The sequence below is a fragment of the Cupressus sempervirens genome, chromosome 10 (genome assembly GCF_028749045.1).
Source record: "Cupressus sempervirens isolate cs-2001-9-10 chromosome 10, ASM2874904v1, whole genome shotgun sequence".
NCBI classification, from domain to species: Eukaryota; Viridiplantae; Streptophyta; class Pinopsida; order Cupressales; family Cupressaceae; genus Cupressus; species Cupressus sempervirens.
The window spans coordinates 14,806,756-14,827,186 of record NC_143127.1 but is presented as its reverse complement, the minus strand read 5'-3'; the positions used below and the strand labels follow the sequence as shown (position 1 = coordinate 14,827,186).

Genomic DNA, 20,431 nt, shown 5'->3' with positions numbered 1-20,431 from the left:
CTTGATCTTCAGTGAGTTTTACCCTAAGAAAAATTCTTACAATTACCATCCCTATTAATTCAAGACATTTTAGTTAGCTTTAGTGATGGATTAAAATATTTATTAAGCTCTTTCTCTTTCATTATTCCTATAGAGATGGGAGAGTCCCTTGTGGAGGTGGAGATTTACTTTATGAAAGAGGATCCTTGTAACTTTATTTGATCTTTTTTTACTTTTTTCTTGAGAAAGGGATAGATTTATGGTAGGCTCTCCTCTTTTTTGGTCTCTTTCTTTTTTATTTTTATAGAGGTAGGTTCCTTTTCTATTAAGGTAGGAAGGAGTTTTACAAAGGGAGAGTGAATTCACTTTTGGGATTATGTTTCTTTTTAGTGGATGGTTATGGGTATTATTCTTCTACCTAATGTGTGGTCTTGTAAACCCTTTCAAAATCCCCTTATGTGTAAGTCCCACTCCATGGTTTGTTAGTTGTATGTTGTCAATGGCATTTTTAGCACTAGTTTTGGCATTGGTACTCCAAGTGGCCAATCATGGTCTATTCTTCTATACACAACCTTTTTAAGGAAGATTAATGTTTCTACTAGCTAAGTACCCTTTCTGACATAATTGACTTGTAACAATTAGTGCACTAAAAGTTTGATGTTTATCTCTTAATAGCCCTTCGATTGAAATTTTGTAAGGGTCAAACCCCTTTTTTACTAGTTATCTTAATAAAAGTATTCTTTTACTTTTAAAAACTATTATATTTTGTTAAAAAGTATCATTTTTATCTTTTAATTTTTCTATTTGTAAGAGTTCTCAATCTCTATAATCTTAGAATACAAAATTTTATCATTCAAAATATTAATTATGTTTCACCTATCTATCAATCTATATTTATAATAAAAATATAATAGAACTCTCATCCTATTAATCTATTTTCATAGTTTTTAGTGAGTAATACATGACATTAAATTATTATTTTTCTTATATGAATTTTCTCAATAATAAAAAGTTAAAGATTGAAAAATATTATTTTTATCTTCACTTTAATTTTATTTTCTAACCCCTCTAAAATATATTGTTATCCTTATAACTTTGTTGAATTTTACTCTTTTAGTTTTAATTCTTTGGTATAATTTATTTTAGGAAGTCATGGATGAAGACACATTGACATCAGATGATTCAATGGGAAACATAAAAGTGGATATTACTCCTCTAAAAAAATTTGTTGATAATTATCGACAGCAAAAACTCCAAAATGAAGAAAAGGAAGTCAGTGATAGTTGTATTTTCATTGAAAATGGGGACATAAAACAAAAGGTCCATCTCAAGTTGGACAATGTTAAAAGTGGACAAGTTGAAATTGAGCTTATATGGATAAATGTATAAATCTGATCTGATAGTGTAATAAATAAATATTTTAACCTTTCCATATGAATGAATTATATCAACATTCTAATGGATAGAATTATTTATTTGATAAAAAAAAAAATTATTCCAAATCTAGTTAAAAAGATGCATGGTTTGTATTAGAAAAATAATTGTTCCTTAGTTGGATTAAATAAGGGATATTCCAAGGATCCTTACAACTAGTTTTTACTCTTGTCCAAGTGTGAGGACATGTCATATTATTTTCCTCATGTACATATGTGAGGACATGTCATTTCTATAATTATTTTAATTTAAAAATTTAGTTTATCCTCCTTACAAAAATGTTACATCAACACTTTCCACACACTTATTATGAATTGTCGCATTCGTAGGATAGGGAGTTACACATGTAACTTCTCTTCTCTTTTCTAATTAAGATATGTATGTCTCTCATTCTTCTACACATCATAATTGGTGTTATTGTAATGAGCTACTTGCTCCCTCTGTCTCTTTTTTTAGTCTACACTTTTACCTCATTCATAATAATTCACAAGAGGTTTCTCTTTAGTTTTCTTCTTTTAAAACCCTTGTATCCTCTTGTTGGCCTTTGGATGCTTGCTCCCACAGTTGTAGTTTTCTCATGGTAACATATCATCTTCATTTTACTCTCTTGGATTTATTTTTCCTAACTCTATTTATTATTCCTTATTTTGATTTAAAATGTTGTCATTTTGTGGATCTCGCCATTTTGTGGAGACATTTTAAAAAGAGAGTCAAAAGCTCATCTCTAACTCATTTTGTGTTGTGGATTGTTTGATTTAAGTTTTATAAGTTTATTTTTGAACCCTCTTTAAAAGGTTTTCTACCCAAGAATAAATTTTGAGCAATAAAATGTTGGCTAGCCACCAAACCTTTTTTTATTTCTAAGTTTTATCGTCTATTTATTTAAAAGATTAATAAATAATACTAACCTCTTTGTTCAGATTTTTCTAACTTGGTCTTTTAATTTCAAGTTTAGATTAAACTTGTGTTAAATCTACATCAATTTTTTACAATTTTTTGAAAAGTCTAACCTCAGTCATGAAAATGCAAGGTTGGAGATTTTATTTATAATTAATTTATATTGTATTTATATTCATTTATTGCACAATACATTGTTGCAAATTTATTTGCATGTTTAAAATCGTATTATTTTCTCTCCTTTGGTTCTCCATTATGTAATTTATGCATATTTAAATTTTATATTTGTTGATATTTCTAGAGATTGTTGTTATTACCCTTCACGTACCTAATCCTAATCTTTCTTGTCATTAATATTCTTAATATTTAATATATTTTTGCTCACAAATTTTTTATTTGTAGGTTTTCTCTTTGTTTTAGTTTATTTAATAAATGTAACTTTTTTATTACAAGACTAATAATTTAATTTACTTTTTCACACTTTTCTTTTCATAAAAGGAAGTCCATTTTCTATCAATGTTTTTTCCTATGTCAATTTATTTTACAACTAAATTATTTATTTCTAAAAATTTATTATAAATCTTTGTTTTGTATTTAGCTTTCATTGCTTAAATATGTGCATCTTTTCTTACATTCATTATTATTATCTACTAATGTTTTCCTTTTCTAATAGATTTATGCATTTCCTAGCTTGTTTTATAACATGTCTTAGTTGGTGTCTTTACCTCTATATTGCCTCAAAAAATAATCATTTGCTTATTCGCATAGATTATTCATAAATAGAACTAGGTTTCTCATATTTTTCCTATTTTAGCTTTTTATATTCAACATACTTTAAAAAATTTGCGTTAATATATTTACTTGTATAGACGATAGGCTTCTCCCCCTATAGAAGCTTTTGTTAGATTATTTGGACAATCTGGCAGTCTTACATCGAACTATTAAAAAGTGGTGCCCAAAAATTTGGAAATTGATAAATTTTGAAGGGTTATGTGGGCTCTAACATGGTTTTCCATTGTCACTTTTTGAAACTATTATTCTAGAATTTTTTTCAATTTAATTTTTGAAGGCTAACAATAAAGGACTATGCTTTAAACTACACTATCATTGATGTTTGCCAAAATAAAGAATAAAATGGAGAATCAGATGTTTCATCAAATCCTAAAGAATGTAATTTTAGTGAATGAAACCATGAGTGAAAACATGAAAGCCTAGCCTGTGTCATAACCAAACCCAAGTACGAAGCCAGGTGAAATATCGAGAATGTTGTTCTATTAGATTCTTAGGTCTCAATGTCCTCTTTGCATTTCTAACGAGGTAAAAAATAAAACATAAGCTAATTTTGGATGTGACTCTGCTTGTATTCATTTATAAAACTAGCAGAAGTTCAAAATGATAGAAAATGGGTCTTCTTGCAACATCTATCATGATTTGTTTGGCAATGTTTATACTCATGCAATATTTTAAATCCTCCTTTGGGAGAATAAATTAATGTTTCAATTTTCAAACACTGAGAGAATGAATTATAATGTTTAAGAAGTATAATTAAAAAGATTGACTGAAATTATCAAAAATTTAAATAGGAATATGATGACTTTCTTTTTCAAAATATAAAGAATAGGCTATCCTTTTAATAAAGATGACATAAACAATTTAATTTTGCATGATTCAAAGTTGGTAAGGCATCACCATAACATTTTTATGTCAATTTTTTTGTGCCCACCTATCATCTCCAACTTTTAACCCTACTTTTTTTCCTTGCATAATTTTAAACTTTCAAGTATTCCAATATTTAAGATTGTATATTTTTATGAATATAAATTCACATTTATACTTCTAAGTTTATAATATGGTTTTTTTAAAAAAGTTTTTATAAAATTTTTTTAATTTGAGATACAATTTAATATAAGTTGTTAATTTATTATGTTTATAACTTGAAAATATCTTAGCCAAGATGATGTTTTCATGATGTTAAATTTAAATTATGAAAGTGAAGAGCATTTCCACCATCCATCAATTTTGACTTGGAGATATTTATATAAAATTGGGTATGATTTTATGACAAATAGTAAACATGGCATCTTCGGTGGAATTGAAAAAAACTAATGAAGAGTGTGTGATGATGGGCTACTCCTGACAAAAAATAGCCCATCAACATGCAAGTGAAGACTCTCCCAATCATGGTCAATTGCATTAAGATACTCATGTCATCAATTACTAGAAAAAAATAAAGCTTTTAAGGCCATGTGAAATGAAAAGAGTAATTTTCTTAGATGTTGCAACTTCAACTATCTTGTGAGACATATATACAAACCTTGAAAGCAACCCTACCTAGAAAAGCTACATGAATTATTTGAAATAATATTTCTAAGAAAGTTATAAACTCAACATTCCAAGTTCACGTGAAATATGTTAGTTCTAATTTTTTCTATACTATTTTAGCATCCAATTTCAACCTTAAATATGTCTTTAAGTAACTCCACCTACCTTTATTAAATCATGTTCTTCTTTGATCATGATTTTGACTGAAAATTCTAGCTTAAGTGTCATATTCGGATTCCTCATTAGAAATATTTATAATTTTTTTGTATTAAAATATTGTGTTACCCCTCCTCCATGTTCATACAAGTAGGGCAATTAGTCAATTTTCTCTTTAATTTTAGAATACAAAACTAAGTAAATTAGAATTTGATACCTAAAGATTTGCTTGGAAATTATATATTTAGATTGGTAATATTCTAATTTTTACAATATAAATTAGAATTAGTTAGATCAAATTTATTACTAATATTATATTTAATAACTTAAATAGATTGTCATTTTAATTTTGACTTAAAATAATAAATCTAGATCACTATAAAAATATCTTGCTAGTAGAAAACAATCAATAAATCAAATCAATCAAAATTATTAAATTGAAAATATTCATTAAAATTACATCTAAATCATTTGTTTAGACAAATTGTAGTAGAGCAAAGATTGGTAGGGATAGTTTCAATGCCTCTATTTGTACATTTGTAGTGTATTATAGACTGATATTTAGATGCAAGAGGTTTAGGGATTAAACTAAGACTGGAAAGGCTTTCTAAAACTCCATTTTTCCTAGACCTTATACAATGGTACTATGTTTGAACATGCTAAGTATAAAAAAGTACATTTTGTTCTTTTATTTATAGAATATTATTCCACTTATTTTTTAATACATTATTGTGGTTAGAATCCAATTCCTTCTACCATTATTAGCTCTCATACTTTTATAATTGATCAAAGCAAGAGAGACAATAAAAGTGAGCACGAGCAGGCTTAATTGTCCTTTCAAACCTAGAAATAGCTCCTCCCTAACTTATAAAGTAGAAGGAAGTTATTATAAAGAAAATAGAAGCTACATTTAAATGGTAAAATCTGCCTATTATTTTTGTGAAAAATAATTCACACATCTTTTATGTGCTTCCATGTTAAAATAATAAACATCTTATAGTACTACAAGCAAGACTCCAAATTATTTTTCCTCACTCACACCATAAGATTCTAGAGGGCTTCATAAATATTATAAATAGAGTTTTCCCTCTTAAAGTTGTATGTGATAAAAAGCTTAAGTGCTCTCCTAATAAAGGTATAAATTTCCAATTGTTAATCTGCTCTTTTCAATCCTATTATTGTTGCCTTATTTTACTTTTTTTTGTTTTTGTTATTCTCTTCTATATTTTACTTTTTTATTAATAGTTCAAAATTCCACATACTGCAAGGATATCATTATGTTTTATTCAAGTTAGTGGTCTTATATACCACCAAAGAATTGTTTACCTACCAAGACATAACTAGCTAGAGAGATTTTATCAAATATTTTAAAGGAGCATAGAAGCTATCAAATATCTTCTTTATAAGAGCTTCAAACCTAATGAACTTGTGTTAGGATTTTGGAATATTCAATCAAACATCTAATATGGCTATTAGGGTTAACAATTTGTGAATGAATCATGGCAAGATAAATAAAAATAATATATCAAAGAGATGATTTCTATTCTATCATATTATAAGGTATAACAGATTTCAAATAAATTTATTGAAACATTAAGTTTCATATTGTATATTAAATTCACTATATAAGAAAGATATATTCATCTTGATGCAACTATGGAAAATTTATTATATATAGATTAGTTTTTAGTATTTCCATCTAAGTTAGTTTTAAATGATTAGTTCATATGTTTACACAAACAAGTATGTTTCATATCTATCCCATTTTTTATTAATGATTTTTAAGATTATGCAATGAAGGGGTTTAAATAAGATTTAGGGTATGAGATTTGTATTTTTTAATATCATATGTTTTATTAAAAATTTATAATTTTTATGTAATATAAAGTCTTTGAATTATAATAATCTTATAGGTCAAATTATTAATTCTACACTTTGAATATTTTTAATTTTAAAATCTCCTGACATTTCCTACAATAAAGATATCCTTAGAGAACAAGAAAATGACTACCTATGCTCTACATTATGACTTTATCTAGTTCACATGAAAATTATTTGATACAATATCTATATTTTGAGCCTAGTCAATACCTATATCTTTACCATAGACAAATTAGTTATTTTTACATAGTGAACAAAGATCTTTTTTACTATCAATGCAATATTTTATGGTAGGTAAAATGAGATACGAATCAAAGCTTACATGTGAGAATAGTGAAACTAGCCACACTGTGAAACTGTTAGAATGTTTTGAATAACTAAGATGGGGGGTGCATTTGTTACTCAAGGTCCATTATATACAAAATGAACAAACAAAACATTTGAACAATTATTTGTCTTACTTATCCTAAAGCTCAATCTCTATTGTAGTCTAAATAACAATGTTAACTAGTAGTTCACTATCCTAATATAATAGACTTGCATAATGTAAAATAGCATAAAAACATTCAAAACAAGTTTGATACTAAGATTTAACATGGAAACCCAATTTGGGAAAAAAAATTAATAACATGTCGCCACTTTTTTCACTCTTCTGAAGTAAGCCTTGTTAGGAGCTAACCCAGTTAAAGGTTAAAATATACACTATTAAATCCATTCTTGTTAAAGGATTTAATAACCCTATTAGGATTTTCCTTTTTAGAGGACTTTAAAACATTCCATTAGAATGTCACCTAGTTAAAGTATTTACATCTATTGTTAAGTCCTTAATGACTATTAGGTCAACCTTGATTAAAAGGATTTCAATACGAAATGTTTACAATGATAAGAAAGAAAGTAGTGGGGTTTGATCTATATGATTATAGCTCACTTTTGTAGTTTTAGATCTCTATTCAATTCATGTGTTGATTCTCTAATAAGCCCTCCTTGTCACCTCTATCCTTGATTTGATTGGCAACCCATCAAGCATTAACCCTTCTCTTCACACCAAACTTAAGCCTTTTTCTTAGATTTTCTTATCAACCTCAACAGCTTTGTTCCATCTTATTGGAAATATGTCAAACACACACATCTTCTCTACTCTCTTCTCTTCTTTGTGTCTCTACTTTGTACTTTTCCTATGTGCCTCCTTAAATAGATAATTTTGATCCGTCATTATTTCTCATAATCATCATAGATTTTAAGGTTCGCAATTTGATTCATTAGATACAATTTATCTATCACCATTTTGTTTATCTCTCCTTTTCTAGAAACTTCTCCTTGAATTTATCTCTTAGATCATTTACCTAATCCTCTCCTAGAATTAAATGATCCAACATAAAAATTCATATCTTCAACAAATTTTGCATATCCCAAGAAATCAACTAATTTGGCTAGAAATTATTATTTCTCACAAACAATTAAAATATTGTTCCTCAGCCAACACTAAGTTATAACACTCAGTCATCATTAACTTGCTCAGTTGCTATAGAGTTTTTAGCTCGACATCAACACTGTCACTAAGTTGATACTGATACTTGGTTAACACTAAATTTTCTTGGCACTTACTATGACTTGGTTAACACTAGCATCACTCAGCATTGACTTCAAAATTTCTTGATCTTTTATTCTATTTCTCAGTCATGCCTTATATAAGTGATCTATCTTGGCTTGTACTGTCAAGAGTTGAACATAACTATCATCTTCTTTATAAATAAGATTTAGAAATCAATTTTTCTTGTTAAAGTCTAACTAATAAAATGTCCATTGTAACTTCATTTGCATAACTCAAGCTTTCACCTTGGTGCTTTTGGTATAGGTGTTTGAGGGCATCAATCCACCATTCTTTGTACCTGCACTTCTTCAATCAAGTTTAATCTCCTACTAAGGGCATCTACTACCTTGTTTGAAGTACCTTTCTTGTGTTTTATAGAGAATATGAAGGCTTGGAGTTATTCAACCCATTTCATATGCCTACAACTCAACTTGTCTAGGTTGTTAAGGAAGCTTAGTGCATGATTGTCTATATAGATAATGAAGTCTTTAGGAAGCAAGTAGTGCCTCCATTTCTTGAGGGTCTAACCCATAGCATATATTTCTAGGGTATATGTATTATACTTCTTGGCATCATTAAGTTTTTTAGAGAAGAAGTCTACTAGACTTCCATCTTGACTAAGGATTGCTCCTATGACAATGTTGCTAGCATTAGTCTCCATAGTGAATAACTTGTTGAAGGTAGGTAGTACCAAGATAGGGTATTGTGCTACTCTTCCCTACAAATATTCAAAAGCTTCATCTTCTTATGTAGTCCACTAATTTTTTTTTTCTTACCACCTTTGATGGTATCAATTAAAGGTGCACAAATGTAACTGAAATTCTTGACAAATTTTCTATAAAATGTTTCTAATCCATGGAAGCTCCTGACTTCCCCTAAGGTCTTACATGTTGGCCAATTGAGGATAGCCTCTACCTTTTTAGGCTCCATTTTCAAAGTTCCCTTTGAGATGATAAAGCCCAAAAATGTCAACTCTATCTACATAAATGCACATTTTTCTAGATTGGTTACTAGTTTCTTCTTGTGTAGCCTTTTAAGGACTAGTTCCAAGTATTCCATATGTTCTTCCTTGGTGTTTTTGAAGATCACTATGTCATCTAGGTAGACCAATCCAAACTTATCTATGAAGTTATAGAGCACTTCATTCATCAGCCTTGTGAAGGTGCTAGGGGCATTGCTAGGACTAGATGGCATTACAAGCCATTCATACAATCCTTCAATGGTTTTAAATTTTGATTTCCACTCATCTCTAGGTCTTATTCTAATTTGATGTTAGCCTGACTTGAGGTCTATTTTTGAAAAGTAGCATGCTCCTCCAAGTTGGTCTAATAGATCTTTAATTCTAGGTATAGGGAACCTATATCTAATTTTTATTTTTTTTATTGCCCCAGAGTCACTGCATAGCCTCTATTTATCATCCTTTTAGGGGCCAAAACACTAGGACTATACAAGAGCTAAGACTCTTTTGTATTAGTCCTTTGTTTGCAAATCATTGATTTGTCTAGAAACCTCTACATTTTGGTTAGGACTAAGTTTGTAAGAACCTTTGTTAGGTAGAGAAGCACCTCGTATGAAGTCTATCTAGTGTGAGATGTCCCTTAATGGTGGGAGTTCATCTAGTATGTCATCTTTGAAGACTACTTTCATCTTAGGTTTGAGGACTAGGGCATACCCTATCTCAAACTCTTATATAGTTTTTATCATTTCTTGTTCTCTTACCATGATGACTAATTATTCATTAGGTTTCTCTTGGTGAGGATTAGGGAGAGGGAGTAGGTTATGTTGGAAATCTTATTAAAAAGATCATTGTTGAAAAATGAAGAAGATTGTTTGCAAAGAGGGAGATTGTTGATAAAGAATGTTTTCAATCATTGTTTTGTCACTAATGTCAAACATGCTATTTTATGGAATGACAAATTTCTTATAAGATCCAAGTACTATCACTTAGTTGATTGATGAAGAGGATTACCTAAGGGAATAGTTGAGTTATGGTTTTGTAATGAAGTACAAGGATCAGTTAAGATAATGGTAAAATGATGTATTGATAATATACTTGAAGATATAGAGGTTGGCCACACTTAGAAACTTTAGAAGAACAAGTTGTAACAAGGGTGTCTGCAAAGCTTAACTAAGTTCATTAGTAGGTGCCAAGCAAGCTAGTTCATGCTGAGCAAATTTTGAGTTAGTACCAAGCAAATGCAAAATCTAGTGTCTACCAAGTGATATAGGAGTTGAGCAAGTTTAGGAGCTGAGCAAGTAATAGGTGTCGAGCATCAGAAAAACTTAGTGGATGTCAAGTGAATCCATAATAGGTATTGAGCATCAGTAAAATGTAGTTCATACCGAGTAACATAGTATGTGACAAGCACCAAATTTCAATAGTGTTGAGCTAATGTATTATGTGAAAAGTCAAAGATTCACCAAATCTAAGCTGACAAGTTTATTATCTTGAAATTTGTGAACTAGATGGAGGATAAGGATGATGAGCTGGTGGCATAAAATTTTAGGTAAATCATTTTTTGGCAAATTTACAAGGATTCTTCATGATGTTTCTAGAAGGAACAAGATATGGGGTAGATTCATTGAATCCTACCTAATCCATTCGATTTGAAATTAAAAGTGAGAAGATTTGAGTGGGAAAAGGATTATAGACTTCTATTTAAGGAGTCACGAGCCAAGAAGATAGAGTGATTGGGTTGAAGTTGTTGAATGGTGTCATGTGTTAGGATAAACCACGGACAGAAATAAAAACTACATGCAAATATAACCAATAACAAAAATAATAGAACACACAGAAATGAACACAAGGCACCAAGATTTAACGTGGTTCACCCAATCCCTGGGCTACGTCCGCCAAACAGCAAGTCCGATCTTATTACAATCCAGTGATTACAACCTGATTACAATTCGTAATCCCTTACAGCTCAATACCGCCGCAAGAACCAATTTCGTATCACCACATATATAAAATACCCAACTCTAAGCCCTTTTTATACAAGTATTAAACCGCTTTAGGGTTATAACATGTCAGCCATATGTCGGCCATAATATGTCGGCTACCATGTCGATGTCGGCTACTTCCAAAAAAAAGAATTTTTGGGGCGATGCCCCGAGCCCCACTATTTATGAAGTATGTACAGTACTTTCCTGATCAGTCACCACAATCTAACAATCTCCCACTTGGGGACTAATCAGGCTCCACACTAAACAACAATCTCCCACTTGGAGACTGATCCTGTAGCAATACAACTACCGCATGGGGCTCCCACTGGATCAAACCACCCTGGACTCTGCTGTTCTTTTATTCACATTTAGTCTAAAAGACCAACTGAAGCTGAAGAGGAGTTCAGCTTCTCCCTTGTGACAACCTTTGTCAACATATCTGCTGGATTTTCATTGGTATGTATCTTCTCCAGCTTTAACTGTCCATCCTCCAAAACTGACCGAATGAAATGGTACCGCAACTGTATGTGTTTGGTCTTAGAATGCAGAGCTGAATTCTTAGCAAGATGAATGGCACTCTGACTATCTGTGAACAAATAATTATCCTTCTGAGGATGTCCCAATTCTTCCAAGAAGAACTGAAGCCATATCATCTCTTTGGCTGCCTCTGTAGCAGCAACATATTCTGCCTCTGTAGTGGAGAGAGCATTAATCTTCTGTAGCCTAGAAACCCAGCTCACGGCTGCCCCACCAACAGTAAAGACATAACCTGTAGTACTCCGCCTGGTATCAATATCCCCAGCCAAATCTGAATCAACATAGCCCTGTAAATCAGTAGTAGAGCCCCTAAAGTGTAAACACTTATTGGACGTTCCTCTCAAATATCTGAGAATCCACTTGACAGCATTCCAATGCTCAAAACCTGGATGACTCATATACCTGCTAACGACTCCCACTGCATGTGCAATATCTGGCCTAGTGCATACCATAGCATACATCAAACTTCCTACAGCTGAAGCATAGGGTACCTTGGACATCTTATCCTCCTCTTCTTGTGTCTTGGGACACATCTCCTTAGTCAATTTCAAATGACCAGGTAAAGGTGTGCTGACAGCTTTAGCATTCTCCATAGAGAAACGTTGCAACACCTTCTCAACATAATCAGCTTGAGATAGCGTCAATGTTCTGTTCTTCCTATCTCTACAAATCTTCATACCAAGGATTTGTTTTTTTGCCCCCAAATCCTTCATAGCAAATGCATGTGCTAATTGGCGTTTCAGCCCCTTAATATGATCCATGTTAGACCCAGCTATAAGCATATCATCAACATATAAACATAAAATAATGTAGCTATCATCATCCAACCTCTTAAAATAAACACAATAATCTGAATGACACCTATTATATCCATGCTCATGCATAAAACTGTCAAATTTCAGATACCATTGCCGAGGTGCTTGCTTCAGGCCATATAAACTTTTCTTCAATTTGCACACTAAGTTCTCCTTACCTTTGACCTCAAAACCCTGTGGCTGAGACATATATATTTCTTCATCCAAATCACCATGAAGAAAGGTTGTTTTAACATCCATCTGCTCTAAATGCAAATCTTCAGGAGCCACAAGACTTAAAACAGTACGAATAGAAGTCATTTTAACAACAGGAGAAAATATCTCATCAAAATCAATTCCCTTTTTCTGTGCAAATCCTTTTACAACTAACCTGGCCTTAAATCTTTTCTTACCTCCTTCCTCTTCTTTCAACCTGTAAACCCATTTATTCTGTAAAGCCTTTTTACCTGCAGGCAACTTGCACAAATCCCATGTCTTATTTTTCAGCAAAGAGTCCATTTCATCTTTCATTGCAGACTCCCACTGAATCTTAGTATCCACCTGCACAGCTTTATCATAACTTTCAGGTTCACCAGCATCAGTAAGTAAAATAGAATACAAAGAGGGAGAAAACCTTTGTGGAGGTCTAATTGGCCTTGTTGACCGTCTAACATTCACTGGTGTGTGTGGTATTTGTTGTTGCAGTTGTTGCACATCATGAGGAATGGTTGGAACATCAGCTTTTGGAGTATCATCCAGCACTACATAATCATCTTCTTTCTTCTCATGTTGCTGCAACAGATCTTTGTACAACACTTTTTCATTGAATATGACATCCCGACTTCTTATAATTTTATGATTTTCAAAATCCCAAAGCCTATAGCCAAATTCATTAATGCCATATCCAACAAAGACACATTTCTTTGATTTAGCTTCTAGCTTGGTTCTATTTTTAGAGTCTATATGAGCAAAAGCTTCACAACCGAAGGTCTTGAGAAAAGAATAACTCACCTTCTTACCAGTCCATGCTTCCTCTGGAATACCACAGCCCAAAGGAGTAGAGGGACCTCTATTAATCAAATATACTGTAGTATTGACAGCCTCCGCCCACATGTGTAAGGGTAACCCAGCATGCAACCTCATGCTCCTTGCGCGCTCCATTATAGTCCTGTTCATGCGTTCAGCCACTCCATTTTCTTGTGGAGTCCTTGGAACAGTTTTTTGTCTATGAATACCATTAGTGGAGCAATAATCTTCAAATTCATGACTGCAATACTCACCACCATTATCAAATCTGAGACATTTTAATTTCTTACCAGTCTCATTTTCAACCAAGCATTTCCATTTCTTAAAAGTTTGAAATACATCAGATTTCTGTCTAAGGAAATAAACCCATACTTTTCTAGTTGCGTCATCAATAAATGTAACATAATAATGAGAGCCACCAAGGGAAGATACCTGAGCCGGTCCCCATACATCTATATGCACAAGCTCTAATTTCTCCTTTTTGTTTTCCTTCCCTGTCTTTACAAAACTCACTCTCTTTTGTTTTCCATACACACAACTTTCACAGAAATCCATATTCACACATTTTAGACCTGGTAAAACTTTCCTTGAATGAAGTACTTTCATACCTTTCTCACTCATGTGCCCAAGTCTATTGTGCCACAACGCTGTATCAGAATCCACAGCAGCTATTTGTTCTCCCTGCTCATCTGCAGTAATTGTTCCTGAATATTCATTTTTCTCTGAAACAATCAAAGTAGAAGGAACAATATGACCTGTACAAAGATATAAGGTGCCTACTTTCACACCTTTTGCTACTACAAGGGAACCTTTTGAAACCTTCCAATTTTTATCATTAAAAGTAACTACACAACCCTCATCACCAAGTTGCCCTACTGAAATTAAATTTCTACTTAGTTTTGGAACATGTCTTACCTCATGTAGTAGCCAATGATTCCCATTCTGCAACTTAATCTTAATTTTTCCCTTTCCAACAATTTGACAGGGTTCATTATCCCCCAAATAAACAAGTCCAAAATCCCCTTGGACATAATCAATGAAATAACCTCTATGAGGTGTAGCATGAAAAGAAGCACCAGAATCTAAAACCCATGAATCATCAACACTCTCTAAAGACAGAAGCAAAGCATCCTCTTCGGATTTGTTACTTACCACATTTGCCTCTTTGTCTCCATCTGATTTATCTCCTTTATTTTTCTTTCGAGTCCAGCAATCTTTCTTTTTGTGCCCTGGTTTCCCACAGTACCAGCAATCATTTGGTCCTCTTGATTGAGACCTCCTCCCCTTTGACTTTCCTCTTGATTTCCCATGATTTCCAGAGTTACTTCCTCTTTCAGTCATTCTGCCCCTGCTTTGTGCATTTAAAGCACTTCTTGATGTAGATCCACCTGAGGATTTTCTACGAGTTTCCTCACTTAAAATAACACCGATCACATCATCATATTTTAGGGTACTAGATCCAGGAACAGAATTACTCACCGCCATTACCAAGCCATTCCAGCTTTCAGGCAAAGAACACAAAATTAAGAGAGCCCTAATTTCTTCATCAAAATTGATACCCACAGAAGATAATTGACTAGTAATAGTATTAAACTCATTTAAATGATCTGCAACAGATCCACCTTCTGCCATTTTCATATTAAATAAACGCTTCATGAGAAATACCTTATTTGAAGCGGAGGGCTTTTCATACAGTGTAGCTAGGGTTTTCATCAAATCTTCTGTCGTCTTTGATTTTGTAATATTAAATGCCACCGATGGTGCCAAGCATAATCGAATGCTTCCAAGTGCCTTTCTGTCCAAAAGATCTCATTCAGCCTCTGACATAGTTCCCTGATTCTTGGCTTTTCCTTCCAACGGCTTCCACAAATCCTTCTGATATAAATAGTCTTCCATTTGCATCTTCCATAACTGGAAGTTCTGCCCATTAAACCTATCAACCCTCAGCTTACCATCATCTGCCATTGCTCCCACTCAACCGTGAGACTTTCCTGCAGAGGATAACTGAGAAACAACTAGGCTCTGATACCACTTGTTAGGATAAACCACGGACAGAAATAAAAACTACATGCAAATATAACCAATAACAAAAATAATAGAACACACAGAAATGAACACAAGGCACCAAGATTTAACGTGGTTCACCCAATCCCTGGGCTACGTCCGCCAAACAGCAAGTCCGATCTTATTACAATCCAGTGATTACAACCTGATTACAATCCGTAATCCCTTACAGCTCAATACCGCCGCAAGAACCAATTTCGTATCACCACATATATAAAATACCCAACTCTAAGCCCTTTTTATACAAGTATTAAACCGCTTTAGGGTTATAACATGTCAGCCATATGTCGGCCATAATATGTCGGCTACCATGTCGATGTCGGCTACTTCCAAAAAAAAAAAATTTCGGGGCGATGCCCCGAACCCCACTATTTATGAAGTATGTATAGTACTTTCCTGATCAGTCACCACAATCTAAAATCATGGAGAAGGCATCAAGAAGAAGGAAGAATAGAGTATAGAGACTTTGCTTTGGTAGGTGACCATATAGGAGATTGTGCTGGTACATCGAGCATGGAGACTCAAGGAGACAAAGCTTGAAAGGAGGACAAGCTATTAGAATTGCAAAGACTAAAAGCCAGGCAATGTTGTGAGCTAAATAGAGATCTGAAATCTACAAGTTAAGTTGTGAGTTATTTCAAGTCAAAAGCCCTTGTTGTTATTCTCTAACAATTGTGTCAGCTAGGGTAAAATCCTATGGACTTAGGTTGGTTTAATAGCCATTTTAAAATCCTTTAACAAGGTGGCATTCCAAGTGAATGTTCTAAAGTCCTCTAACCAGACCCACTTCTAATTGGTTGGTTAAATCCTTTAACTAAGTCACATTTAATAGTGTTTTGTAACCTTTAACAAGGCAGGCCTTTTACAGGGCATCACTTCAGAAGAGTGCGAATTGAGTAGCATGTTAATGGTGATTTTTTCCAAATTGGGTTTCCACGTAAATCACTATGTTATGCGTTGATTTTTCATATGTTGTTCTTGCATGTTGATTCTATAGTAACTTGCTAAGTAAGAAATTTTAAGCTTGGATGCATAAATAATTTAATGAGCTCACTTTACTTGATGAAAAAATTTTAATTAGACTTTTGGACCTTGAATAACTAATTCATTGCCCCCCCCTCTCAGTTATTCTAAAGCATTTCTAACAAGTTATACTTATGACCACCTTCATTTATTTGATATTTTTTGTGACACCATCATTCTTGTAGTGCCTACCCTCGTTCACATCTTTTCTGGACATATTGTTGCTATTATTATTAGACTATGATGGACTAGTTTTATGTTAATGGATTAGTGGTATTGTTTTGAGACTATCAGACATTATGTTATAGATTCAGAGGTTATGTGATAAGATCATTTAGACTTTACATTTCATGCATACATGATGATCATTATATTGTTTTCAGCTATTGTTGATGATTAGTTGATGGTTATTATCTCATGTGTTTTATTATGGATACTTACCCCATACTTGCATGTGTATGGTGTGCGTGTTTTCTTATTGTATGGCATTTTTGATGTGGTTAAGGAAGGGAGTCGTAGTCACCTGCTTAGTTAGGATCTACATGATACACCACTTCCTGCCATTGTCTATTTAGTTTAGCATTATATATTGTATGTACATGCATGGTTTTTTTGCAGGTTGCAGGTACCGGGTATCGACTTCCCTGAATTGCCAAGATGAGCGTACCCTATTATACTATCTCAATGATAAGAGAAGGGAGATAAATTCTCAAGTCCAAATCCCAAACCTTTAAGCCAATTGTCCTAGTGAGGTAGGACAAGTATCTGGATATTTTACCTACCGAATGTGTCGGATGACATAATTTGTGATTTTTAACCCTTTAGACTGAGTTTGTGTGATTTGCTCTATGATGGGTTTTCATATTTTATTTTGGAGGTCTATGGTGAATTTTCTATTAATTAAGTCTTAATAAATAGATTTAATTAATAAATTAATTATTTGAGAAAATTAATATAAAATATCATGTTATTTGATATTTTGATTATAATTAATTAAATAAGAATTAATTGAAGAAAAAGAATTAAATAAAAGAAAATTAGAAATTAAAATTAATAATAATAATAAAATAATAATAATAAGTAATAAATAAATAATAATAATAAAAGTTATAAAAATTAAAATGAAAGTTATAAAGATTTAAATGGAAATTATATAAAAAGTGAATTGGAGTTATAAGCTTGCATGAGAGTTAATGCACTTTTCTATTTCTCATGTGTCAACAACACAGAGGTTTGTGCATCAATTAAGCACATGGTGTCTACAACCCTATGGCTCATCTAGAAGATTGGAAAAGACCCATGCTTAGTTGGTGACACCTTCTAGCTATTTCTAGAGGCATTCTAGATGTTTCCTGAGAGCTCTTTATATTTAGGCATTCCTAGAAGCTTAGACATAGTGTGGAGAGCTTTTGGAGCATTGGAGGACTCGGGAAATCTGAAGAAGGGAGGAGCTTGCTTTGCGGGTTTTTTTGAGGAAGAGCAAATTAGCATCAAAATTCGGGTAGATTCTTATGATTTTACTTATGCTATTTCTGCATCTTGCATTCCCTATCTTCTTCGTGTCTTCCATATGTTTTCTGAGGATTTTTCTATTTAATTGTATGCATTCTCAATATGGGTAGTTACATTTTATTTCAGAATCTTTATATGCATAGATCTGAAGAGAACACGGGGCTAGGGTTTAAATTGTAGCCAAACCCATTGGATGAATTATTGAGTAAATTTAGAGAGTAAATATGTTATAAGAAACTCATGAAATCGTATATATATTCCTTGTGAAAAATATATATATATATAATTTCAGATAAAATTCTACGTATATTTATATATATACACACACACACACACATATATATACATATATACATTTGTACATATATGTATATATACATACATATGTATATATATATATATATATATATATATATATATATATATATATATATATATATATATATATATATATATATATATATATATATATATATATATATATATATATAATTGGAAAAGTCGAATATAGAATCGCAATCAATAATCTTTATTAAACATCCAAATTTTGTACGCATCTGTGAAATGTGATTTTGAACATGTTATAAAAAAAAATTATATTATATTGGGTGGGGGAAAATTGCACCCCCCATACCCCCCTATATATGTAAGTATGTATATATGTAAATTTAAGTTATTGTAAAAGATTTAAAAATATGAATAATAACTTATCAATTATTATTAAAATAAAGAGATATTAACAATTAACTTAATTAAAATTAGTTTAATTAAGGTTGATTATTAGAATGTGGCATAAATCGAAGTTTTGAAATATGTAGATTTTGTTGATAATATTGGAATCATTGGGAATGTTATTTTCAAACAATGTTTATATAAACAAAATATTATTAGATCAATTAGAAAATTGAGTCTAATGGTTTTTGGGGAGAAACTTTTATCTATTAAACAAATACATGGGTTAGGTAAAACATGAAATTTCTCCACTTGATATCTAAATTGGAAAACGTAAACTGAAAACCTCCACATTTAATTCAAGTATGTAATTTTAGCAAAACCAAGACATGTGTTTGCATTGTGTATTCTTTATGCTATTGTTTTGGGTTTTGGGTTGACTAGTGTCTACCAGTTATAGGACATCTACCAGAGGCTTGGGGGTTTATGTGATTGTGATGTCATGATGATGTTTTAATCTTGATCTTTATAAACCCAACCATGGTTATGTGATGGAATGCTCTATGTATTGGATGCGATTACTGATTGTTATAGTTGAGATTCTTATGTATGAGACACTTGACTTAACCATTATTTTTGGTCATCGATCAGTTATCCTTGGTTATTTTCTAGTCGCCATGATGGGATTGTGATGTGGATTTATTCTTGATGATGTCATGCTGTGACATGTTTGACTCAACCATTTTTGAAGTCTTTGATCAGTATGATTGAGATATATTTTGGTTATTGAGAACCATTGGATACTTTGATTATCAGTGATACTTCAGTTGCCAATAGAGAGCTATGGTGATCATGATTTTCTATGGATGTTTGCTCATGGAGATTTGATGCTTTTATGCATATTTGATGATATTATTATGGATTATCTTTTGTAATTTTGAGATTTATGATTCCATGAGCATTAGGGTAGGATATCTGCATGTAGTGACGGGAAGTGGCTTGCAATGGGGGTCGGGGCCCTAAGAGGCTGCCAGGGTAATTCATTGTAAGTTGGATTAATAAGTGATAACATTCACACCTAATACTAACTAAATGAACCTAGAAAGATAAGTGTTTTGTTATTGATCATGCCTTGAGTGCTTGTACAGGCTAGGATGGGAGTAGTGAGAATGCATGGTTGCAACCTTGCATTCCGTAGTATGCCTCGTCAGTATGAGAGGATACTAGTGGCCGCATGAGATCAATATGGACCTATGGAGTTTAGCTAACTACCAGGGTAACTTGTACGTGATAAATGTGATGACACTTTCCTGCTTGCATAGTAGGTTCCTACATGTCATTGTGTGCCTCTGGGGATTAGATGTCAGATTTTGTGTTTGGAACCTTTGAGTTAGTATACTTTTAGGATTCCTGGACTTATAGAGATTTGTGCTATGTGATTTTGTTAGCCTGTTTGGGACTTGAGATTATCTCCTCAGCACGATGGGAGTGGACCACTTAGGTACCATGCAGTTGGGTGGTAGTGTATTTTTCACTCTTATCATTTGAGATTCATTGAGACATCGTGGTTGATGCATCCTTCATGATGGTGGATATGTAT

General features: G+C 32.3%; 1 protein-coding gene across 1 annotated transcript in view; it reads left to right on the top strand.

Annotated features, from left to right (window-relative positions):
• The window catches only part of LOC149532333 (GTPase activating protein 1-like), a 77,795-nt gene extending 76,357 nt beyond the window's left edge, over nt 1-1,438 (top strand). The window contains exon 4 of the mRNA XM_089805111.1: nt 1,126-1,438. Coding sequence (XP_089661237.1) covers nt 1,126-1,368 — 243 coding nt within the window. The 3' untranslated portion in view covers nt 1,369-1,438. The remainder of the gene's footprint in view (nt 1-1,125) is intronic.
• The last annotated feature ends 18,993 nt before the right edge of the window (nt 1,439-20,431 follow it).